Below are 16,442 nucleotides of genomic sequence, written 5' to 3'. Positions count from 1 at the left end.
CAGGGTCGGGGGGGGGGGGGAAGAGGGGAGATCAATTTAGGTCTCTTTGCTCTAATACAGAACTGAGCCTGACCTAGCTCTTTACCTCATTGTCATTCTTCTGTGACAGAATGCGACTTTCCCTAATCACCATCCACACGGCAATTAACGTCATCAGGATTCCATGACCAAAGTCTCCAAACATCACAGCAAACAGGAATGGGAAAGTGATAATCGTGTACGGAGCTAGAAGGGAGAGGAAAACAGACCAGACATCTCTGTTTGGCTCTCTGGTTCCACTTATTCCATTAGCAATACAATTCATATATTCATTCCCATCTTCCAAACAGGATCAACCTTCACTGGAGATACTGGAAGAAACTACGTCACCTCATGGGACTTATAAAAGCAGCTCTGTTCATGTGTGGAAATAAGCTTCTGACAACATTTAACTAAACTGAAAAGGAAAGACATTTATATCCTCTCTGATGCTGGCAATTGCTAGCCAATCTCCCATCCTCCTCAAGTCTCAGTCTGTGCCCATGCTGACTGCTTCTTCTTTCCCAACGCATCCATGATATTTCACCTTAATCATCTTCCCTGTGGAATCAGTGGATACACCACCATCAAGACACTGAGAAGCAGTAAGACTGAAGACAGGTACTAGAAAACCCAGCTGGAACAACTGCGTACTGATCACTAGCCTGGGCTGCGCAAGAGAGACTGAACTGTGACCTCAATCACCTCCACCTCTCTCAAATGGTAAGAAATGCTTTTCTCTATTTTCTGGTCCAACTGGTTCCCAGATGACCTGACCGCAAGGTCTCATTTTGCGGCTTTTTACTTCTTTAAACCTAGCACATTAACAAGTATCCTCAGTTGCCAAAAAAAAAAAAACACACACTACTTGTGCTACTTATGGGAGATCATGGAAACAGATTGAAATTGCCACCTTCACACAAGCCTGCAGCAGCTTGATGGGATGCAGTTGCTCAAGTATGCAGAAGCTACAAGGTACTAAACCTTTTAATCTAAAACACAAATATGACTACAAGGGGACAGGAGAAATTAAGTCATTCAAACCTTTAATTTACAAATTACGACAGATTACTTTTTTGGAGTACATCTATCAGGAATGCAAATTTAGAGTTATTAAAAAAAAAATCAAGTTTAAATGCTCCAATGAGCCCTATCAGCCAGTCAAAAAGGTCAAGCACCTATTTATACTCTATCATGTCTCTGATGGTTAGATGCAGGTTTGATGGTAAGAGCAGGTTAGACAAACACCTGTCAGGGATGGTCTAGATAATGTTTAGTCCTGCCATGAGTGCAGGGGACTTGACTAGAGGACCTCTCGAAGTCCCTTCCAGTCCTATGATTCTATGACCTATTATTACTGCTGTTATATTCTGATCTGCTAAATCTACACTGGCCGTGAGTCTGCATTTTGTGGCCCAGTACTCTTGTAACATGACCTGCCTGCATAAAGCAGACTACCATCATGACAACTTAGCCTGAAATCAAAAGTTTTCTGATAAGACTGATCTCTCAGAGCACTTCTGCATTCGCCACTCCAGGAAATGCATTTTACAGCTGAAAGGGAGTCATCCTTGCTTTGAAATCTACCTCTTGGCTTAGTGCCCAGAAAATAGCTCTTCGCTGGCAGCAGTTTATCATTAAGACAATTTTGAGCACAATAGGGTAGGTTCTGCATTAACATACAGATGATTGGGCATATATATTTTCAAAGATGGCCAGCAATAACGTTTACAATTCACGGTAACAGAGGCTACGCTTGCTTAGATTGCTGGGTCAATCCTGTGTAAGGGCTTTGAATATCAGGGGAGACATCAGGCCACCCAGTCACCAGATCAGAGGGATGAACAGGCAGATTGTGTGTTTACCTGGATTTATCTCCCGGTAAGTTCCAATGCCATATGCATCTACTATATTCTGAAAGCCAGAAGTGAACTTGTTGGTTTTGTTGTAAGTTGGCGGGGTCTGATTGGTTTGCATCCTATTCAGGATGGATGGAACAGTGGATCCGCTGTGCTCCTGTATTAAAAACAGACAAACTGAGGTTAGCGACTCCTCCTTCCCTAGACAAGCCAAGAACAGAGGGGCAGGTTTGCCTCTCATTGGCATCAGGACAGCTACAGGGAACTTGCGTGTTTGCGGTCCACTTACACAATGCAGGAACACACTGTGGCCCTAGGAAAAAGTTTCCCCTGCCTTCGTGAGCCCCCTGTTTGCCTCCCACTCCTCCAATATTCTCCACTCCGATTTCTCCTGACTGGGACATAAAGTCACAGGCATTAACATTTAGGAACTGTACTGGGAGGATGGGCAGCATCGGAGGGTGGGTGGGGGGGCATATGTGGGAATTTATTAATGACTCATCAACTAGTTCTTTGATCTACAGCCAATTACAGAGGTGGCTGCACCTGCTGGCTCTGCTAACCAGATGCCAGGACTCTGTGTGTTCCCTCTTCTGATTTTCCAATTTTCCCCAAAACCAATAAGGTTCTCTCCTGATGCCTAAAACATTGCCTGAAATTTTGGAATGGATTGGATGGACAGTCAAAAGTTATTGCATTGCAGAGTGACAGAAATGCTGCAAGAATGGAGCTTGGCCAGACAGGTCTGTAGGAGAGTAAGTGTGCTACTGTGCCTGACATGGCACTAGTCATATCTTGTCAGGTCCCCGTTTTCACCACTCAGACACAGTACCTACACAGCATCTGATTTGCTTAAGAGGCAGATCTGACGGACGAGCCATTATTTGAGGCTCAGTGCCTGCTGCTAAGAAGCATAAAAGCTTCACTTCAAAACTGTCTCTCTGAGATAACAGAAAAGCATGTCGATACTGGGAAATGATTTTGCACAAAGGGTGTGTTCCTGTTTTATCATGAATCAAGACAAGTACCCTAGTCATATGAGGAGAGAGAATACAGGAATCTAGATTAAAGATCTTGTTTGCTTTTATGGTTGAAGGACTTCATATCAAAGAAAGATGGTGCTAGCATAGGGGAAGGATTCAGAACAAGGGGAGCCAATTATCCAGGGCCTGATCCTCAAGGAATTTAGACCCCAAAAGCCTGTTAGGGTTTTGCAGGAGGGCGACCAATAGGTCACGAAGTAGCTCAGCAACTGATGGGGAAGGTGGGTTTCATAAAAATGCCGATGACAGGAATCGTATTTCACTGCTGGACTTTGCATCTCCGAGGAGGGACATGTCCACTGTGCCAGCTGCCAGGTTCCCTCCAAGCATTTCTGGAGGGCAGTTGGTGCGTGGGCTCCTTGTTGGGCTTACCAACCTGCAGAGCTTGCCAACTTGCAGAGCTCTAGTCACCTCTGTCCAATGAGCAGAGTCAACCCAAGCTGCAAGCAGATCAGCAATCAAAGGAAAAAGCACAGATATTGTTCTGGACAGGTTATCTCCATTTTTTCACTTTATGGCATTACATGCCCCTGCCTAGGCAAGCAACCAACTCTGAAGTATCCCCAATGTTCGTTCAGTCCATCTCTCCAACAGCCAGTATTCCCTGGATCTCTGGGTGAGTGCTTTTCTGGTAACCATAGTTGCGACAGATTAAATGTATCCTCTATGAAGGTTGCCATTTTTATATACAGCCTAAGAGACGCCTTTCAAAACTCCAGTCCAGTCTGGCTCCTCAGGTGCAATGATTCATCAGGGTTCAGCTGGCTGAAGGGGGCTGGTCTGCTGAGACTTGCAGGGGGGGTAAGTGACAACTGCTGCAGTTCAAAAGCAAGGAGATACTCACAGTGCCTCTTCTGAGAGCAAACTGGATGGAATCGAGGTCAGCGACAGGGCACCAGACTTCAGCAATCAAACACTTCTGGGTCACGTCAATGTTACACAGGTTCAGGGTATGGTAGATAGCCTTCATCTTCCGCACTTTGATGAACCAGACACGGATATTTTTAGCAGCTGCCTGCAGGACCCGCTGGCGATGATCCTCTGTTTGGTTCAGCACCTTGCACGGAAAAAGTGGGACAAAGACAGCAGTGAGGGATTCGGTTGCAATTTGTAGCACACAGCAGGGCACAACACAATAGTGGCTAGTGGTCAGGGCATATGGACAAGCCTGAGTCAGTGTAGGGCTGAGAGCCCAACACCCCCTCACTGCTGCATGTTTGGAACATGCTCTCCAGTTTCCTCACATGCACCCTAGTTTAGCCAAAATACACTCCTGGAAAGAAATGTACAGAACAGCTCTAGGCCATTCTCCTCCTGCCCCACCTCACCCCAGCAGAGAATTCCAAGAGGAAAATGGAAATGTTCAGGTTCCCAAGGGGAGATTTTTTTCTCCTCCTAGCTTTAAGTGACATTTGCTTTCGAAGCTGCAGAGAAATGACTGTGTGCTGTGCACTGCAAGAGCTCCACCTTGGGTGGTAGGGGACGCAGGGAGCTTATGTTTAAAGGGTCAGAATTCATTCACATTTGGCTCTCAAAACTGGCTGAGAGGAGGGAAAAAGAAAGTTCTTTGGTGGGGTCTGACTGGAATATGCCTCCAGATCCGGCCAAGACAGTTTCAGAGACTGTAAAGCCTCTCAAGTTCAAGTGGGAATGGCAGTATGTGACAAAGTGATCAGGTGCAGCTTGAAACTAGGCTGCTCCTGCATTCTTGCCCATTTTCTGATTGCTAAGCAGCTGGTCTCAGCAGCTTCATGCTAGGAGAGTTGGCACCTGTAAAAGCAGGGCCCTGCATTCAACACCTTTTGTTGTAGCGTTTGCATTTGATTCCTCTCAACATTTTATTTCCATAAGTCTCTCATTCCATTAAATCCCTTTCTATCTTCCTGATGTGCATCGTGCTTCCCTTTCCCTGGTTTCAGCGGTGACAGAGCTGGCGCCAAGCAGCTTACAGGTTGCTGATTCAGCTCTTTGCTAACCACTTGTTTATTCATTGCTTTCACTCACACCCAGAGCTGCAGCACAAAAGAGATCAGTTTTTAACACAGCAGACCTCCAGGGCACCGTGATGTGAAAGTACACAGACAGACATGAACTACTGTTGGCCTTTTAATCAATCTGTGAACACAGATTTGACCATTTTCATCTACAAAGACCCTAAAGAAGAAGGCCTCAGACCATTTTGCTTCTAGCTTTGAAGACATACATGTCTCTCTGACTCCCTTGCCTGCTAGTGTGAATTTCAATACCAAGGCTAGTATTTACACAGAGGGTTAGTCACTCAGCCTCCTGGAAAAATTAAACCTAACTAGGGAGCTGAATGGAACCAAGTAGAGAAACAAAATTATTCTCAGCTCTTGCAACTGTTTAATCTCACAGCAGATTCTTGATCTCGTTTAACTGGAAACTTTTAGCACAAGCTGTATCTACATCTAGCCTGGCCAATTAGTCTCAGACAAATGGGATCCACCCTTCAGGTCATGTGAGTCACCCAGCATTCCACAGGCTAATGCAGCACTGACCCAGTTTGTTCTGCGTTATTACCATTTGAAGATCGTCAATCCTCGTATTGACTCCAGAAGCCATTTCCTTCCTCTCCTGTGGTGTCTCTGGGCAAGGGTAGAGGGAGGCACGGAACCTGAATGGTTTAAGACAAAGCCAAATCGATACATAGTGCTCAGTGAAGGAGTGTTTTAAGATTATGGGCTTTGCGAGTGAAAACGTCTCGCCGTCATTTACCAAGGTAGATAGCTACAACACAAGTTTGCTCAAGGCCAAACCATTATCTGACCACACTGGCTTCTATATCCAAGTCAAGCCCTTGACATTAACATAGTCCTTTGTGCAGGTGTAAAACTCATTCTGAGCAAGAGAAAAACTGAGAAAAAAATATGTTGAGAACTTGGGCAACAAAACAAGTCTCAGCAGCACTTTTAACTAGTAATCAACGGGGCATTCGACAGACAGCTATTACACCAACATAACTGCCCTTCAGAAGCACTGGCTTCCACCAGCAGGAAATCTTTCATGTTTCTGATGAGAAGCACAAGTTAACTTCAGTATGTGATAACTTGATTGCTTTCACATTTTTGCTATAACAGCAAAAGCAATTCATCCACTTTAAGGATTAAAAACTGGGAGTGGCTAATTTAGTTGTCCAACAACCTTCAGTAACACATATCATGCGCTGATGTTTATTAGGTTTACTATGTCAAGGACAGCTAAGGATTTCTATTACGCTACTCTTTGCATCATCCTAGATTTTCTGACTAATACAGGCTTAAGGAACTGTTAAAGTACATATTTAGACACTCAATTTGTATTTCAAGATGCATTACAAATATAATACATGAACAACCTGATTTTCAGAAGTGCTGAGCACAGCTGAAAAAATCAAGCCACAAGTGTTTTTAAGTCTGATTTCTTCTTACCCTTCACAGATTTTCTTGACTCTATTTTTCAGTTGATCACCTTGGAAAAAAATAATAAACACAGACTTGTGCACGTAGTCTCCCTGGAATAGACAAACACAGATGAAGTGCAAGACCCAAGTACTATACAGGAACTAGCTATTATAGCAAATAACCACACAACTCTGTATTTTCCCTGTTGCATGCACGAATATACAGGAAATTATAGCTGCACGTTGAGTCAAGAACATACCCTAACACAGTCACAAAAACCTCACTTTGAAAGGAACTCTCTCTCAGCCTTGGTCTACACTGGGGGTCGGGGGGAGGAAATAAATCTAAGTTATGCAACATCAGCTATGTGAATAACGTAGCTGAAGTTGACACACTTAGACCTACTCACCACAGTGTCTTCACTGCAGTGAGTCAACTGCTGCTGCCCCCCGTCGACTCTGCCTGCGCCTCCTGTGGCAGTGGGCTACAGGAGCCAACGGGAGAGTCGACTAGACGCGATGAATTGACCCCCGCTGGATCGATGGCTGCCCGCTGATCTGGCAGGTAGTATAAACATACCCTTAGCTTAGTGGTCTCTTCGTGCTGGAGCTAAACGGTCTATCTGCTTATCAGATCTATAAAATCTGTGCAAGAATAAACTGAAAAATCACGCGGAAGTTGGAAGTTTTTATTGCCCAACATTTGGCTGCAGTTAGGTGCGTATCGTCAGCTCTTCCAGCCAGCCCCACTCTGACTAAAAGCAGCAAGTAAATGAATGAATGGAAGTGAGGTGATGTATGTGGTATATTTAGTTACAAGAATGCCCAGGGGCCTAAAAACCTGGGGTTCTCCAGGGAGGTTCACAGCACATTCTCTGTGCAGCTGTTTGGATTTAGATATCTAACTCCGCTTTCCTGCATTTGTTAATAAGATGTTGTTCTACCTTACATAGGAAATTTAGCTTCATGCTTCTCAGAATAACACTAGATGTAACGTCATTGTCCAACACTTCCTTAAATTAAGAATATAGCCCCTCTCTGGCAGACAGCTGGTATTCAGTTCAGCTATCAGTAGAGCAACACAGCAACCAAATTCATAGGGAAAATAGGAAGTAACAACTCAATGTTTCAACAAGGCAAGAGGTTGCTCAGCCTCTGTTGCAGACAGGAATAACTTACACAGTACTGTAGATGGGCATGGCACTTTACTGAAGGAGGAGTCCCTATCTCAAAGAGGTTACAAGTGAAGGCCCTAATTCTGCAACTCTAGCCCTAAGACAAGAGGGGATGACTAACACAGGGAGCAGGCAGGGAGGACCATAGTGAAGACAGTGCAGTCATGCACGTCTCAAGAACATGCAATGTCGGTGAACATACAATGCAGGTGAAAAACAACTCTGAACTCAGGCTGTTTCAGGGAGAAACCACTTCTCAGATACAAATGCCTTTGTTATTTCAGGACCTGATCCCGCAATGAACTCCATGCAGGTAGATGAGGTGAAGAGGCCCACCCTCACAGAGCTCATTGCAGGATCAGGACCCAAGTCTGATTGTACATTTGTTATTCATTTGAGATCTCATAGTATTTTGCCTCCACGAAAAGCAATTCATTTTACCGTCACAGGATCTTCCAGGGGGGTTTCGATTTCAGCCTGACGCAGGAATACGTTTCCTCGACACACTCGCCACAACATGCGCTCAAAGGTAGGGATTCGCTCACGGTTGATCACGCCGGCCACAAATCTGCATGAGGTGGAAAAAACTGTGGATTAGGTTGCTGCCCCTAGTAACGTTTGTAGAGCACAAAGAACCTGGAGCTCCAAGAGGTTAACTGGAGGCTAGCTGATAAATCAAGGTTTAAAGCTACGAACTCCAGCTGACTTGTTTGTGGTTAGTTCTATAATCAAAATGGGACACACACACGAAACAGGTAGAACATGTCAAAGGCTGTACCCTCCATCCCCTTTGAGAGCAAGCCTTATTGTCTGCAGACTAAGTACCATACTTACAAAGTAAAAAGCACTTTACAGTGTGAATGCATTAGTTTCCCCTTCAGTCATAGAACTTCCCTGCCTGTTGCTGTCAATTTCACACTGCTCCTGTAACTTCCACGCCAAAGACTGTACAAGGAAGAAGGGCAGCAACAGGCTACACAGCTTTCAAAGACCATAGGCATTTGCTTTAGAGGAGACCACTGGTGCAAACTCCTAGGTCCAGGTAAAGTGGTATGAAAAAGGTGCCTGTGGCTTCTACATTTCTGTTTCAAAGGTGACCCGGAATCAACTAATGAAAAGGGATAAAAAGAAGTGGCCTTATTGTCAAAGATGCTACGCTCCTATTGACTAATGGAAGCTCTGAATTTTCTGTAAGTTTGAAAATCAGGCCTCAAATGCTTACGGAATAGGCTAGCTCTAGGTTTCTGTGCTGCTATGCAAGACACCAGAGAACGACTTCCTCTTTCAGCTACTTTCTCCCTGGGCTAGCAGGGTCTGGAAAGTTAGCAGATGCGGGACGGGGAAGGATGGAGACCCTTACTAGTTGATTGTGGATTGACCCTGATAGGCCGAAGGTCCCAGTGTGGAGGTCCTCGGTGCTGTGTTTGAAGCCCTCTGGATTCCAGATGGGAGTGAACAATTAAGGCAAACAGACAAAACGGAAAGTATAAAAGTTGCTGTTACCCAAGTCGTAGAGGGGCAGCTCTTCCGATCTCACTCGGCTCCAGGAGCGAAGAGGATTCCTCCAGCAGGTCTGGATCCGCCATCTGCTGATGATGCAATTCAGCCTGAATTCACAAATCAATTAATATCTAATGAAACTAGTTAGTGGCATGCAGGGAACGAGGAACCAGAAGACAGTTTTCAGGAGAGGAGGAAAAAAAAAAAAAAAAAAAAAAAAAAAAAAAGGATACCTCCAAAGGACACCAAAAAAAGAAAATGAAACAACAGAGACCAAGGGTCACACAAGGGAGGGGAAAAACAAGAGGTAAGCAGAATGGCTCAGCAAAGCTTCTGTGGAAAAGGGTCTGGAAATTGCAAAAGAAAAACAAGATGCTTGTGGGATATATAATTCTGCAGAGGGGTGGAAGTTAGATTTTACCCAAAGTTATGTTCCCAAAAATGTTCTTAACTTTTTGAATATGGTGTAGAGTGACCCAACATGCTTCCATCACTACTTTCTGAACTTAGGGGAAATGGATGAAGAGAGGTACAGAGAAATACTCATTCATGTACCATAATACCGCTGTGTGTGTCTGTGCGTTTTCAATATATTTATCAGCAGCCATGGGCGTTGCAAACATAGGTTGCCTTTTTAAGTGGAACAGGCGTCAGGATTCTTTCACTCTCTCAAATTCAGTCCACTCTGGCCAGATTCAGAAGAATGCTGCCCAGGCAAGATTTCGGTAGTAGGTCCAGTTGACTAAAACATAAGGAAAGCTTGCACTTCTGCTACACCCATGACTGCATGCTTTACAGATCTTTAAAACATCACAATATCCCACTGAGGAGCACAGGTAGCATCATTTCATTCTAAAGATGGGTGACCTTAACCTAGTCCCTTCATCTCTCAATGCTAAGTCAGTGGAAGAGCCAGCAATAAAACCGGAGAGTCCCAGCTGCTAGATGTCCTGTCTATCCATGACGCTGATTCTCCCTCCATAAATGCACAATGCCTATAGCTTGAAGAATGCACTTTTGAGAGTGAATACCCTTTTTTTTTCCCCTTGTAAGATATTTTTATCTAGGTGCTGAATATATGCCAGTGATGTACATAGACCTAATACCACCAATTACGCCAGTGCTACCAATTCAAACAAGCACATGACTTGACTTGCTGGTCATCATGGAAAGGGTCACCCAAATACAGGAGAACCTGCTTCAACACAGGAAAAAAAAAAAACCTCACTGACTGCACACTCCGAGTTGCCACCTACCATTCCACAATGGAAGCCATGCGGTGTATCAAACTACAACTCACACCTGAGGGGGGGCCACATCTGAAAAGAAATCTTTCCCGAGCTCTTCTTGTCTTTGAATAACCCCTCAACTTCACCACGCTCATCATCAGAAGCAAGCTCGCTCCCCAGAAACCAAGACGCACTCAAAGTGGCACCAGACCCAATCAGAGTAACAGATACAAAACCTGCAGACACATCTCCACTCCCACAATGATCAATACCCCCACAACACATCTTTCCAGATTCATGGGTCCTAGGCATGCCTGTCACAACATGCAGTGTACCTCATCGAGTGCCCCAACAACTATATGGGTGAAACCAGACAATTGTATGCTCTCAAATTAACTAACTCCCACAGAACAATGACAGAAGACAACACCACCAGATCACTGGTGGGTGAACACTCTTCACAAACCAATCACTCCATATCCGATCTTTCAATACTTGCCCTCAAGGGAAACCTGCACAAAACCTTCCAAAGGTAAGCCTGGGAACTCAAATTCATAAGTCTGCTAGACACCAAAACCCCAGGGACTTAACGGGGACAATAGTTTTATGGCTCATTACAACAATCTGTGAACACACCACACTTCCTACTGCCCTTAATGGCCCACTTCAAACCTTTTATGCATAACAATCTAATCCCCAACTGCCTGCTTCATTTCAAGTGACCAACTCCAACATTCATTACCCCTTCTGCTTGTCTGACCTTGTATTTAGCACACTCTGCTTCTTTCCCAAGACCTGAAGTGCTCTGAACAGCTTGAAAACTTGTAATTTACAGTACTGGAAGTTGGTCCAGTACAAGATATTACCTCACCTACCTTCTCTCTCTCAGAAGGTAAACTGAGAAACTGTAAATTACTTTCTATTTATTGTGACTAATTTACAGGCTGAAATTCCTGGGAACATAACTTGTAAATCTTAGTGATTCAAATTAGGAAGGATGTTAATACCACATCCTCTCACAGAGCATTAACACAATGCATCAGTAGGGATTCTGTCCCAAAATTTCCACCCCTGCAGTTTATAAAAGGAAATGGAGAAATTAAGGAACTCTTCTGTGCCAAAAAGGACCCAATGCTACCTTGAGATGTGCACAGGTTTCCAACTGATTTCAATGAGTGGTCCCTCCACACACACGAAAGCAGAACTTGCCCCTAAAGATGTAAATTGTGTGTACACTACAGTCTTGTAAAAATGTTATGCAAGTTTACGAGTGCAGGCACAAAATCCATCTGCCCACATATTCTCATGATGAAAAACCCTGGAAAGATATTTTACTTGCCAATCAAAAAAGGCCACTTGTTCTGGGAGAGAAGTTTGCCAGGCTGATGTACCACACACAAGATACAGCTCAACTGCCTGCTCATGAATACTTAGCTACAGCTTACAAAAAGTAAAAATAAAAAACATTAAGGTAACCATTAGTGTACGTCCAAAGAGCGATAAAGAAATGGTTTTCCCTTATAAGCCAATCCATTCCACCCTTTTAGGCATTCAATCCAAATTAAAGTAAACTGCATGGAAACCTTAATGTTTCATAGAAGAACATAACCAAAATAGACAAGGGCCCCAAATACACACCCACCCACGAAAAGACACCCACCAGACTGAATGACTTTAAAATTACCTTTTAAAATTAAAATGGCAGAATTCCTAGCTCTAACAAAGTTATGGAAAATTTAAGATCAATTCTACCAAAGGGGCTTGTATTGCATTTGTTAATAAGATAATATTTACTGTTGCTAGATTTTTTGTAAGGTATGTGTTAGACTAGATGAGGCCTGTCTCATTCCTGACAACACATTTTATATTTCAGAGTATTTGTCAAGGCAGAAGAATAGTTTCTTGCTTAAACACATCTGTGGAAACAGCTCTAGTGCTTGACTATTAGCTAGGCTAGTCTGGGACGCAGACCGATGCTTTGGTGTCCCTGAGCCTCTGACTGCCAGATGCTGGGATACAATGATGGGGATGGATCACTTGACAAGTATCCTGTTCTGTTAATCTTGATAACAATTCCACTTTCTGGCAGGGTTGGTTATTACATGAAATGTAACTGTAGCACGACTATTCAGACTACTGGGAGTTTGTTAGGGAAGGTGAGAGCTGTTCAGACACAATGTAGGAAGATGGAGGACTGGCCATCCCATAAGGTCTCTGATCATAATTTTCACCAGCTTGCAGCAGAGTATCACAGAGAATCAGAACTCCAAAGAGGTTTTTATCTTATTCTGAATAACAAACTCCCAGCCTACACTCTGTGTATATGACTATATAAATCAGAAAGATGATGGGAATGACATCCAAAATTGCTTTAAATGATTATTTGAGGATCAGGCTCAGATTAGGAGTACCTTAATGTCAAGGCCCAAAATTAGAGATTTAGCCATCTTCCTTCCCTTGGATTACTGAGAAAACCAAATCTCGAGAAACAGCAAGAAACAAGAAGTTCTGCTCTGCAAATGTGCTCGACAGATATAAATAGCGCACACAATTCAAGCCCCTTCACCTTCATTTTCACAAGCAATGAAAGGGATTCAATTCACTATCTAATTTATTAATCCAGAGCCCAGAGGGGGATGACAGATGCAAAACAAACTAAAGAAAGCAGATGGCAAGAGGAGTTAGAGGAAAGGAAGACAGGGGACTGCATGCCATTAACCATTACTTTTCCAGTCTTCTTTACGCTCTCATTCTAGGATGCTTATGGTAAAAGATTCAGAGAAATCTCTCCAGTTCATACTGCTCTTCATAAGCAAAGACAAGAAGACTGAGAAAAGGATCATCATCATTATCATCAACAATAGAAATAGATATATGTATGTGTTATGTAATGGACAAGAAATGGCTTCATTGGAGACGTGTCATTTCATTCTTTTATGACTAATATTCTATTCATTCTCCCTCTCCCACTACCGTTTTTCCAGAATGCGCAAAGATTGAGTACAAAGTCATTTCAATTGTGAGCCATTTCTTGTGTAACTAATTACTACAAATAACTGAGAATATACAGACTTTTAGTTACAGATGGAAAATGTCTTCAAGTGTTGAAGGCACCGTGCAAAGATCATATTTTCAGTGAAGAAATAAAACAGTGATTAGTGATAATAGCTGGCCTGCACAATCTTAAGAGTCTCACAAAGTCTCTCCAAAGGCAGATACCAGCCATTGGGCCTAGTCAATGTGTGCGTGGCATAACGTTCCATACACTGTAAATAGAAGTAGTTAGCTCTAAATGTAATACATTCAATGGAAGGTAACATGATAAGTATTTATTCCGAGACCATATTACAAATCTCAATGTGTTATTGCTTTGCTATAATCTGTACGCTGCTGTGTAACATCTGCTGCTCCAGTTGGCTGACAGGAGGGATAAATATTGATATTAATTTTGCCTGGTGGAGAAGGTGAGCCTCATGGGAACATTTGTTACAAATGCCTTAAAATGGGCAGAATAACCCACTGTTTTTGTTTCAACATTACATGGATTTTGATCTGATTAAATTGAAATATGATGTTAATTCTGTACCTGAAGAAAAGCATTAGCTAGGTGTTATTTACTATATACTGTGTCAGTGTAAGTACCCTGAAAAGAGGTGCATTAGTAATGATTTTAAACAACACTAATTGCACTTGCTGTTTTTTCTATGTTCAGTTAGAACAGGCAGGTAATAACACTTGTTACTTATTGCAATCAAGCAGTAGATCATCAGGTTGTCATTGTCCAAACAGACTCACCCAATGGAATCAGCAACTTGCAAACTGACATTCAACACTTGAAGAGACAATCATATAGTACCAGCCTGTTGGCCGATCACAGCCAGTAGCTCCCATGTTATCAGTCATGATGCATGTGAGAGTCTGGGCAGGACAGCCTTAACGGTAACTCTTTTGCTCATATAAAAACCATGCCTGCGCCAGAGGAGAACAGTTAGATAAAGTTTTCAGGAGGCCAACTTTGTGCCTTTACAATCAGCAGGGCACAAAGCTCTTCAGCACTCCATGGCCAACTCTGGAATGCATCACATACTGTGCAAAATATTTCCCTCCCCCTCTAAAAAGGTACATGGCCAGTTCCCTTTCCTGAGAGACAGCTAGATTGTAAGCTGCTTATATATGTTTTAATATGACTTAAAGGCATTTTGTAAAGATCACCTGGGCTCTTTATTGGGACGTCTCAGTTTTGCTTTGCTGCTGTACCCTGGGTGACAGCAGGGCAGCATTTCATTGTTCTGGAGAAAGTGCTTGCAGTGCTCCTGTTAAGCACTGGTCAAAATGAACATCAAGCCAAAGGCCCAACTGTACTTCTGCATGGTAGCACTGCTCCAAAACTTGCCACTGAGCATTTTAGAGCTTGAGCAAAACCTCACTACATTTGACAGGAGTCTTGCTATTAACTGCAAAGGATTTTGGATCAGGGCAATAATGACAAATCTACAGAATCCAAGTTTTATATTCATCCCTCATAACAGAGGATTTCTGGTGTTTACTTACATACTTGCACCAAGCAGAAAAATGCATATTGGAGGGGGAAACGGCCTTAGTCTCACAGTGATGCTGTCATCTACTGACCTGCTTAGGTTTTTCAGAAGCCAGGAAACAATGATTTATTCAGAACCTGTCTCCACACAATTAATTCTATGTTTTTACTGGGAACACACGCTGCAAATATAAATAATCAGAAAATGTAAACGCCATGATTGGCTGTGTGCACATTGCATGAAAAACTGAAAATGATTTGAGAAAGTTTCTTAAACCAAAAAAAGTATAGAAATGAGTCATCCAAAACAGCAACTGAAAAACAACACTCTTGAAAATAAAAATGGCAATTTGTGTTTCAGTGCTAAACCCCCTGATATTCTGACCTCATCAAAAAACTGCTGAGTTTTGCGCAGTATACATTTTAATTCTGTCAGCTCTAGGAAGTTTCTCTTCAGAGCTTCCTGGTTTGTGTTGATCTCTTTAAGCTCATTTTCAATTTTTTCAAAGTTGGCCTGAGAAAAAAAGGAGAGGGAAAAAAAATGTAAAGTGAACCTAAAAATAAATGCTATTCATCCCTAATTAAGCACACAGTTCAAAGTGTGCTGTGCAAGGTCTTGTCTCAACTGCATTCAGGTTACCCATAATTACTAGATGCTGCCTGCATCCTGTCTTCTTCACAATGCATCTTAAAACATTAGCATCAGATTATAATGCTGCTCTATATAAAAAGATTAATAATTAGATTCTTTATGGATTGAGGAAGGCTTCCACAGACTTCCAACACAGTATAAACTGGTGCAAACCCAGCAATTTAGAGGAGTTGTACAGTAACTCCTCACTTAAAAGTTCTCCTGGTTAATGTTTCCTTGTTACCTTGCTGATCAATATGGGAACATGCTCTTTTAAAGTTGTGCAATGTTGCCTTATAACCTTGTTTGGCAGGCACCTGCTTTGTCCATTGCTTGCAGGAAGAGCAGCCCCTTGCAGCTAGCTGGTGGGGGCCTGGAACCAGGGTGCACTTGGATGGGCATCCCTCCCCCTTCCCCAACCCCCCACCCAGCAGGCTATCAATTGCCAGCAGTTCAGCTGTCCCTCCCTCCACTGCCATGTGCTGCTCCTGCCCTCTGCCTTTGAGCTGCTCATGGGAGCCTCCTGCTTGCTGTGCAGGGGAAGAGGAAGAGGGGGGCTAATGTCAGGGTGTATCCCAGCCCCTGTCCTTCCCTCCCCGCTTGCCCCTTCTTCATATAGAAGAGGGTGGGGACACTGAAAGGGAGGGAGAGATCTTGCTGCCTGCAGCTGCTGTCTCAACTTCCTGAGAGTGGTGTGCCTGTACTTAAAGGGGCAATGCGCATCATTCTCTCCCCCACACACAGGGTGTGTGTCTGTCTGGCTGCCATGCTGTTTCCCCTCCCTCCATTCATGCTGCCTTGCAGAGTAGAGTGTGAGGCTACATTAACAACAATGGGTTAGCCCTTGAGGGCTCAACTGAATGCTAGTTCATCACTTAGCAGTAAGGCATTCCCTGGGAAATATCCCGCCCTCTAACTTCACCACCTCAACCAAGCTTCACAATACTGTGTACAAATTGTTTAAAACTTATACTGTGTGCATGTATTCATTTGCATCTTATACATACAAAGAAATTACAGTAAACTATGCAAACCTCAGAATGCTTATGG

At 43.3% G+C, this 16,442-nt stretch overlaps 1 protein-coding gene across 9 annotated transcripts in view; it reads right to left on the bottom strand.

Annotated features, from left to right (window-relative positions):
• ATP6V0A1 (ATPase H+ transporting V0 subunit a1) overlaps positions 1–16,442 on the bottom strand; it is a 44,386-nt gene that overhangs the window by 24,633 nt on the left and 3,311 nt on the right. For 5 of the 9 annotated variants that reach the window (XM_050934568.1, XM_050934569.1, XM_050934573.1 and 2 more), the window contains exons 5-12: positions 15,147–15,275; positions 8,999–9,102; positions 7,937–8,063; positions 6,349–6,431; positions 5,462–5,555; positions 3,765–3,977; positions 1,884–2,034; positions 86–225 (exon numbers count right to left, since the gene is read on the bottom strand). In XM_050934568.1, coding sequence (XP_050790525.1) covers positions 86–225; positions 1,884–2,034; positions 3,765–3,977; positions 5,462–5,555; positions 6,349–6,431; positions 7,937–8,063; positions 8,999–9,102; positions 15,147–15,275 — 1,041 coding nt within the window. The remainder of the gene's footprint in view (positions 1–85; positions 226–1,883; positions 2,035–3,764; positions 3,978–5,461; positions 5,556–6,348; positions 6,432–7,936; positions 8,064–8,998; positions 9,103–15,146; positions 15,276–16,442) is intronic. The other 4 variants (XM_050934571.1, XM_050934575.1, XM_050934576.1 and 1 more) reach the window with 2 other exon arrangements.

Source organism: Gopherus flavomarginatus, chromosome 25 (assembly GCF_025201925.1).
Source record: "Gopherus flavomarginatus isolate rGopFla2 chromosome 25, rGopFla2.mat.asm, whole genome shotgun sequence".
Lineage (NCBI taxonomy): Eukaryota > Metazoa > Chordata > Testudines > Testudinidae > Gopherus > Gopherus flavomarginatus.
This window is presented reverse-complemented; position numbering and strand designations above follow the sequence as displayed.